At 38.6% G+C, this 8,913-nt stretch overlaps 2 protein-coding genes across 2 annotated transcripts; both read right to left on the bottom strand.

The window, feature by feature from the left end:
- Positions 1-807: 807 nt before the first annotated feature.
- Positions 808-1,245, bottom strand: LOC149017422 (auxin-responsive protein SAUR68-like). Its single transcript, XM_089152966.1, has one exon. The coding sequence runs from the start codon at positions 1,243-1,245 to the stop codon at positions 808-810; it is 438 nt and encodes a 145-aa protein (XP_089009092.1).
- A 3,656-nt stretch (positions 1,246-4,901) lies between these two features.
- On the bottom strand, positions 4,902-8,130 carry LOC149017421 (putative late blight resistance protein homolog R1A-3). The gene is made up of 2 exons (XM_089154169.1): positions 5,348-8,130; positions 4,902-5,174 (listed from the first exon to the last, which is right to left on the bottom strand). Coding segments are annotated over exons 1-2 (2,742 nt in total). The 5' UTR covers positions 8,089-8,130; the 3' UTR covers positions 4,902-5,173.
- Between the last annotated feature and the right edge of the window lie 783 nt (positions 8,131-8,913).

The following is an 8,913-nucleotide window of genomic DNA, read 5'->3' as shown; positions in this document are numbered from 1 at the left end:
GTTTGAGTTTGCTTCATGAAGCCTTGCACGCATGGAGAAGGTAATTGAGTTTTAGTGGAGTTCTTGGAAGTCTTGCACACCATGTAGTGGCGGCGGCTAGGGCAACCCGTGGTTTTCCTGTGTTGCCCTTAGATTGGGAAAAACCAGCGTTATCCTTAACTAATATTACCCATTGGATAATGCAGTCAGAAGTTATTTTTAGTGTATCATGCTTACAGAAATTTTGGTTTAAAACCATTGATAAACATGTCCAATTTCTGACTATTTCAAAAATAGAATTGAAATTGATGCCTATTATGTTTCAGATTCAAGAAGCAAATTTGCTGCTTAAAGCAGTACATATTTTGCTTGGGAGCAGCTCTGCTCTGACCAAAATTTAAATCTGGACAGAACAATGAACACACATGTAAATAGTCTAATAAAATGAATGAAATATAAAGGGTTCAGATGCAAACTGCTCGTAACTTCGCGGCTCCCAAGTAAAATCCAGAAATTAAAGGCGCATGGACTCTCTACTTGCTTATTAACAGTGGCAAAACGGTGCAAAATTATCGCACACAGATACACACAACAAATAAATCTCCTAGAAATTTCGGTCTTAAAAGGTAAGATTGAATTATAATTTGTTAATTTATATGTTGCCATACCAAAACTTTTATAAAATTGGAACTGTACAGGTACTAAATACAACGTGAACACAGGGTTTTTAACTTCTGCTTGCTATGTTTGAATCGACGACAATCTCTGTATACAAATTTCTGTCGACGTTGAGGAAGACCAAAGACAATTCATTCTCAGTGGACCATTTCAAAAAGTATCAATTAGAATTCGTTGGCTGCTCTGTCCTTGAACCAGAGAAGGAAATGGACACCGGCCTGTGCACATGGAAGCAAGTAGAGCATTCTCCCAATCTTTATATGGAAATCTTTTCACTGATGAGATGACATATTCCATGAAGGCAGCATCGCATGGTAGTGTAATGGGTCCATCTCCTGGTAATCCAAACTGAATCTCAGACATTCTTAAGAGCTCCCTGAAGATGTTGGTAGTGAGATAAGCCAAAGGGATCATGAAACGTTTCTCATCAGCCGTATAGATTACAAAGTGACCCTTATCAGCTACCACTTGGCTATTAAACCTTTGGTAACCCTTACTGAGACCTTCTGAGATTCTCCAGCGGCTAGCAACTGCTAACTTCTTCCACCTTCTCGCCATGGCAATGAGCTTCTTGTTGTTTATCTTCATCATCTGAAGGTAATAGTGATACTGGAATTGTGGCCGGAGGAGATAGATAGGTGTTTGATGCAGGCTTCTTTGCTCTATATACACTTAACATCACACAGTTCTGAATGGAGACGGCATCTCAAAATAAGAGACATGAAGAGTGGCTAATATTGACTTGGCTTGTAATTTGGATATGCAAGACCATGTGATCATACGGGTGCAATTAATGTGTGCTTTGTATTTATGCAGGAACAGTACAGCAGGGTGGGTCCTATGATTTGATTGAGTCGGGATCATCTTCCCGTCGGGGGAGCACAAAGTGCTCCTCGACGGCTTCTCAACCACAAAAACACAGTGGAGCCCACAGGTGAAATTTTGAGTTTTGTTTCCTCCCTTTTGCCCCACTGATTTTGTGGTCATGAAGCCGTAAGGGAGCACTTTTTTGCTTCCCCGACGGAGAGATGATCCCGACTCTGATTTGTGTACCAACTCGCAAGAACATGGGATGTCTCTGTGAATCTGTGGGCTGATGCTATACTTCTATTTGAGAAGTGGAAATGATAATCTCTAGTGATTGTGTTGTTATACTGTTGGCAGTCAGTTGTTTGGGTATCACATGGCTGATCATCACTTGTCCCATAAGGACCTAGACATCCATTATGGATAAGTTGGGGGTGACATGCCTTTTGTTTTGAGCAATCCATTCTACATATAATTCCAAAGGTACATGCCACATGCCTTTTGTTTTGTACAGAAATCAACCCTGTTTATACTGGTGATTCATTGTTTTCATCATTGGGTCTACTTTAGTGTATGGTCGCTAGATTAAGCCAGTTTAGTATATGATAAATTGAAAACCTTAGTTCAATCTGTTACATCAGCTTCAGAGCTTTTGGTGCATTAGTCAAATACCTAATATTCAGTATCAGAACTAGCGTTGATCTAACGCGGGCTTTGGGGTTATTTTATAAAATTCGTGTAAGACACTCAGACTAATGTGGGGTGACTTGGGCTTAGGGCTCATCTCAGTTTATAAATTTGTTATTTTCATACATGGGCTTTAGTGAGTTGGGTTTATCCACTAATTTTGCACTGGCTTGGGCCCAGACTTATTTCAAATTTCAGCTATATATTTTTGAGATCGGACCTGCTCTGGCCACTTCAATTTCTCTTCTCTTCTTATAGGATCTGCAGCAACTGTGGCAGCGCCTTGCAAGCTAGTGATGAAGTTGGGCGTCTCAATTTTCTACAGGGGTTTAACTCCTCCGGATGGTGTGTTTATCCATCTTTAGAAAGTGAGTTTGCTTGTGAGTTATATTTGATATTGGTTTAGGAAAGTTCTGAAATGTATTAAATTGAGCCAAAGAGGCCTACCAAACAAGGAAACTAACTTATAAAAAGGGATGAAACTCCAACCAAAAACATTTTTTGGTGGAGGAGGATGCTTGGGATGAATTTGAGAGGAATGTTGCTGCAAAGGATGAATTTCTCTTCTTCTTCTTCAATTCTAGAGTGATGTTTCTCTTACTTCTTCTTATCGTATGATGTTCTAAATTTCTGTTGTTAAGATTAGATGGATCCTAGATAGTTTTTTATTGAGGTGACCCATTATTATGGCTTAAATTACATAGCATCCACTTTCAAAATTACAAGTCATTTGTAGTTAGGATTTTCTGTTAAGTGGGGTATAAAACATTAAAACGATCTAAATGCCTTTTGGATAGTAAAATGATTTAATTACCTCCATTTAATATCCTCTTATACTTAACCCTTGGCTCCATCTTTTTCCTATCCCTAGCTGGAAATTGCCAACCCCCGGCCAACCACCGCCCCCTGTGAGGTCGCCCATCTAATACATCTGATAGCCATTTGTAGGTGTCTGAGCGGTTTCTATAGAATAGCAAAGGCAAAGAGACTCACAGGCACACAACTCATCAGTGTGACCCCTTTTTCTTTTTCTTCTGAAGGCACTGCAAAAAGCTACGCAAAGAGCAACTGACATTTTCTGCCTTTGGGCGCGATATATTGAAGCCCTTTAAAGAAGCCTTTTATGACAACGGAATCCCCAAATTTTGACAACTCGTCGTCAATGCTTGAGGACAGCTAGCTCCACCTCCATTCAGAAACCCTTATTCAGTTGCTCTTAGGCTCTAGCAGAAGAGAGAGAAAGAGGAGACGACTATCTTTTATTAGTGTCTTTTGTGAAGGTTAAGAAAGAAAGGAGATATAAAGAGATAAGGAACTGTAGAGACCTTGTTCTAGTATTCTCAGGAAAGGTATGAAAGTAGTATATATGGAGGTGGATGACATTCATACACAGCCTTGCAAGCTTTCCAGGCTTGATAATGGTAGGATAGATTCTAACATGTTAGGACAAAAGGAGGTCTAGTGCCTATCTGGAGACCCCCAAGCCAAGCGACGAAGGGGTCTAGTATTTCACAGCCAAGATTTGACCAAGCTGAGCTCGAATTAGAAGCTGAAACCTTGTATCAGCAGCGACAAGACATGTCCTTGTAGAAATCTGGTGGGAGCAGCCCTTAGAGAAATCTAAGGGTTCTGGTTTATATTTCAAATTTAAAAATGGGGATGAGAGAGAGAGCAATAAATGGGGGTGGGCGGTAATTGCCGGGGAGAAGGGGGTGTGGTGTGGTGGTTTTAAGACTCTGGTGGGGCAATTTCCGGTAAGGGACAAGAAAAGATTGGGTGACCTAAAGGTTGGGTATGTAGGATATTAAATGGGGTCGTTAAATTATTTTACTACTCACTTAACTGAAAATTCTAATTGTGGGTAACTTGTAATATTCAAAGTGGGTGCCATATAATTTAGGCCATGATAGTAGGTGGAGATTAGTTTCACACTTTCACCCCAATAATAGTGAATGTCATGTAAAAAAACTCTTTTTTATTTTATTTTATTTTTATATAATTCAATCATTCCTCTTGTTTTCTTCAATTTTATTGTTAATGTCTGAATGTCTGGCCAATATTCATGAATTTCATATTATGTTTTCATTAATATAACAACGAAGAATGCATGCTAGACCTAGGATTGAAGAATCACAATTATATTTAATGCGTAATAGGTTTAGTGGTTTGTTCAAGCAACATGTTAAATTGTTCTCTTATGCGTAATTGGTATGGCAACTTGGTATGTTAGGGATCATCATGCATAACAGATGAGGTAATCTAATTTAAATAATCTTGTCGATAAGGGTGGAGATTAAATTAAATGTATGAAAAAGAAGAGAATAAATGAATAAACTATATCATGTGTGGTAAAATCAAATCCCTAGTAATTTCGTTAATTGATTTGTATTTTCATTAGCAATTTTGTTAATTTAACTAATAGCTTTGTTAATTCTTGATAATTTGTTTTATTAGATAACTAAAAGTGTCTTTGAAGTTAATACATGATTTTTATTCTTTTTAAATCCTAATGGGAACGACATTCCTCTTAGCTTTGTTAGGGTCTGGAGGTCTCAATGGATATATTAACGTCCATAAGAATCAACCAACTTGATCAAATCATGATTGTAAAATACCCCTAAAAAAAAACGGTTGTGAGGAAAATAAATGAAGAAACGAGAATAGAAGTGAATATATGCAAACAATTAATAATAACAACAACCTATAATCCTATTACAATACAAATCAGCAAATTTAGCTAGGCACAGGACCATTATGGATAGGTTTATTTCATAAGTCACGTACATCAAACAGGCAACAACAATCAGCATAAGACCTGCAACAGTTCAGTAAGGCCTATTATACATGTAGAATACTAATTAAGTTCAACTCCACAAATTGATTTATTTAGGACGAAAATTTTTCATCAAACAAGCCACAACACAAATCTCCTTGCCAATCATCTCTGCTCCAATAGTTGGAGACAGGATTCCCTAGCTAGAGAGAGTCCATCTGTAGCTTGAAAACCATCATCCAGAAGCACCCTGTCAAGAGATTAGAAGAAAGCCAAGAAGAGCAAATTCACTTTGCTTACTATTACTAGCCAACTTGTATTATAGAAAAAAGATAACCAACTACAATGCATGAGGAATTGAGGATGAACATCTGCAGTAGACTTAACAATTGAGAAAGGAATGAGTTTTAGAGTTTTACTCACTAATTAACTGTCTCGCGGGCTTGTTCAGTAAAGCGTAACTGAAGCCCATCCTTGCCGATGCATTTCTGGATATCGACCTCTTTTACTGCTGGATGAATCTTGTAGAGCTCCAACACCTGCAAAGATTGGATTTTCTGCAGAGCTTCTAATGGGAGGTCATGGAGATGAATACAATTGCGGATAACTACTATCTCCAAACTTGGCATTGCTCCCTCTGGCTGATCCCACTTTATTATATCAATTTCTTCGAGTTTCAAACACTTGAGCTTTGGAAACCCATATCCAGTAGCAGCAGCAGTAGCAGTGTCCATATCTGGAACATGTATTTTTTGGGTAAAATCTAAAACAGCTTCCTCAATGGCTTTGAAAGCTAACTTGAGGACCTGAAGATTTGGTAGCTTCCCTAGTAGCCGCATTATGTCTCCCTTTAGTCGGGTTCGTTTCAAGGTCAGGTGGGTGATGCTTGGTGGGAACAGGTCCAAGTTGGGAACAGGTAATATCTCATTATCCTCTGCACCATGCAAACTTAGTTTCTCAAGGCTTGTCAATTGTCGAAGACTATTGAACAATATTTCCTGAATGTGCACTGGTTGTATCTTCCCACCGATGCCCAATCTTACCAAATTAGGAAATCTTGACAGATTAGCCTCGGTACAGCAAGTGATGGACAAATGTTTGAGCCTTTCAAGTTTTTTTAATACCACGTCTTTTTCAGGGGAATCAGGCAGCAAAAGCAATATATCGCTGCACAAGAAATGCTTTAATTGTCTCATTCTCCAAAACCCTTCCAATTTGAATTCTGAGGAGAAATACTGGGGACTACGATTCTTCATCCGGAGAAACTGTAGGTTCCACAGATTGCATATGGTTTGTGGAAGCAGTAATGTTTCACCTTTGAAAACTAGGTAATTCAGTCTAAGGTACCTTAGAAGCTTCAGACGTTCAATATCTCCTGGAATGGCTTCGATCAATTCCGGAAGGAACACATCTAACACCCTCAGATTTCGGTCCAGAAATTCCCAAGGGATGATTATTTCATCTCTTGCTTCTCCTTCAGATGGCAAGATTAAAAAAGATCGTGCAGACAAGAGAGAACTGAGAGATGTAATTGTACCTGCTTCACGGAGTTCCTTCAAGGCAGAATTGATGACTCCAATTACGCCCTTGGACAACCCTTGAACGGCAACTCGATTTGCTTCGAGAGGTAAGGAAATCAAGATCCTCTCTGCCTTGTCTTGGCCCATCACCCCGCCCTCTGGGTTGGCGGAGGGTATTTTATCCCAACTGTCTGCTTCTTTTTTAGCATCCCAAAATTCTAGAAGGTTTTCTTTTCTACCCTCAGATTTTGAGAAATTCAACCACTTGGGAGTACCAATTTGTTTGATCCTCCCATCCAAATGCTTGCTTACGACTTCAACCAGTTTCCGATCAAGGAGCTCCTCATTCAGATATTTTCCGGCAATTGTCGTTAGTGGTTGTTGCCCGTGTACAAACTCCTCTGCAATCATCAATTCGATAAATTGGGAGTAGCAACATGAACTCAAAATCCCCAAATAGAGAAAGCATGGTTTCAAGTGATGCGGTAAGTTGTTATAAATCAATTTCCAAGTTTGCTCGCCAACGTCCTCTTCATTGCCACCTGACGTCCTTACAAGTTTATCATGTTCCGCCGCTAATTCAAGAATTGCAGATGGTAGTCCTCCAGATGCTTCTACACACTCTTTCCATGGGCTTTTTACCACTGGTACTCCTCCTCCTTCACTGCTAGTAGAAGCTGCATTTGATCTGGAGATGCTGATCTTGGAAGAAAAAAGTGCCAAGCTCTGCTCCTTGCTCAAGGTTGGCTGTAGATAAAAGGGACGCCTTCTGGGCTTGGCTGATTCAGCCACTTCATCGTAGCGTGTAGTGAATATGATCCTACTCCCAAGATTATTGTTGGGGAATATCATATCAACATCAGCCCAGAATTGAGTTTTACAAACATCGTCGAAGACAAGGAGGTACCTTTTCTTTTTCAGAAGGTCGAACAGTTGAATGGCCAATTCCCGGAGAATTATCTTCTCTGGCTTGCTATGATCATTGTCTCCTCTGTTGAGTGCTTCTGTCCTTACTTGTTTGATTATTTCTTGAAGCAACTCTTTGGAGGGTATATTGGCATCAACCCATGCTCGACAATCGAAATTCCCCAGGGTAGTTGAGTCCTTGTAAACTCTGCGAGCCAGCGTTGTTTTACCGACGCCCCCAGGCCCAACGATAGGAATGACATCACGTCCAGGACACTTATCCTTGGATTCGAGCCGCTCCATCATCATGGTTGCCTTATTATCTAGACCCATTGGCGCCGCATCATCATCTTTGTCTATGGAATTTGGAGCTTGGGAAGCCATTAGATAATGCTGAGAATTGTGCCATTTTATGAGCCTCGACTTGATTTTCTCAATTTTATTTCTCAATTGACGGTCGACTTCTATATCCTTCTCGCTGGCTTCAGTTCCTCTCGTGGTGATATAAGAGTCGATAGCATCTTCGGCTTCATTGACTAATTTTATGAATTCCTTCATTGACGACTGAATGTTTACTGTTCGTTTTCTGTGGAATTCTTGTACGAAGGGCCTGAGACTCTTAAGCATGCAAAGAAGGGAACAAACTTGATCCACCACTTGATGAAACAAATTTGCTTCTTCCTCTATCAGCTTCTCTGTTAGTTTGTTCACAAGAGAATCTATTGCAATGTATGCCATGCTATTCTCCCTCTCTCTCAAACACACAGACAACAAGACTTAAAGTCTGAGTTCCATTAGTCAAGATATGATCCCATAATAGACCTTCCGGCCGGATCACAAAAGCAGCACGATTAAGGAAAATGCTTTAATGTAATTATTTATCAAAGAGAGCTACAAGCCTACAACCGTCAGCTTAATAGAGAAAAAGAGAAAGAACAAGCATAATAAGAGGCAGATAAAAAATAGGGATAATTACTCTTGCCTTGTATTTTGATTTTATTATCATTTTATTCCCTGTATTTTTTTAAAATTACTATTCCAACCTTTAACTTTGTCAATAATTATTAATGCCCCCTATCGTTAAGCTCTATCAGTTTACTGATGATGTGGCATCTATATATTTTTTCAAAATTCCAAAAATAACCCTGCAATTATCTTTTTACTTATTTGCTTTTTTTTTCAAGTTATAATACTACCCTTAATAGGAAAAAAATAACTTTAATTTCACTTTTCTTTTTTAAAAAGAAACCACCAAATAAAGGAAAGATGTGGTTTTTTTTTTCTCTACAAATAAATCACCAAATAAAGGATAGATGTAATTAAATAGAAACTAAAATATTAAGAAATATCAAATTTAATTCAAAGCTAAAAATTGAATATCACCTAATATATGCTGACCATTATGTATGTTACTAAATTTTCTATTAATTAGATCTTATTTGCTAATTTGTTTGTAAAACTTCCATCATAGTGATTATGAAAAATTTAGGTGGAATGTGAAAGTTTCAACAATCATAGGTATGTGGTCCCACCAAATTCAAAACTAATTTTAAAATATAAGAT

The sequence above is a fragment of the Hakea prostrata genome, chromosome 4 (genome assembly GCF_041222555.1).
Source record: "Hakea prostrata isolate BN-2017 chromosome 4, UWA_Hpros_2, whole genome shotgun sequence".
Taxonomy (NCBI): Eukaryota; Viridiplantae; Streptophyta; class Magnoliopsida; order Proteales; family Proteaceae; genus Hakea; species Hakea prostrata.
The sequence above is the reverse complement of the archived record's forward strand: the minus strand, read 5'-3'. Positions and strand labels throughout refer to the sequence as shown.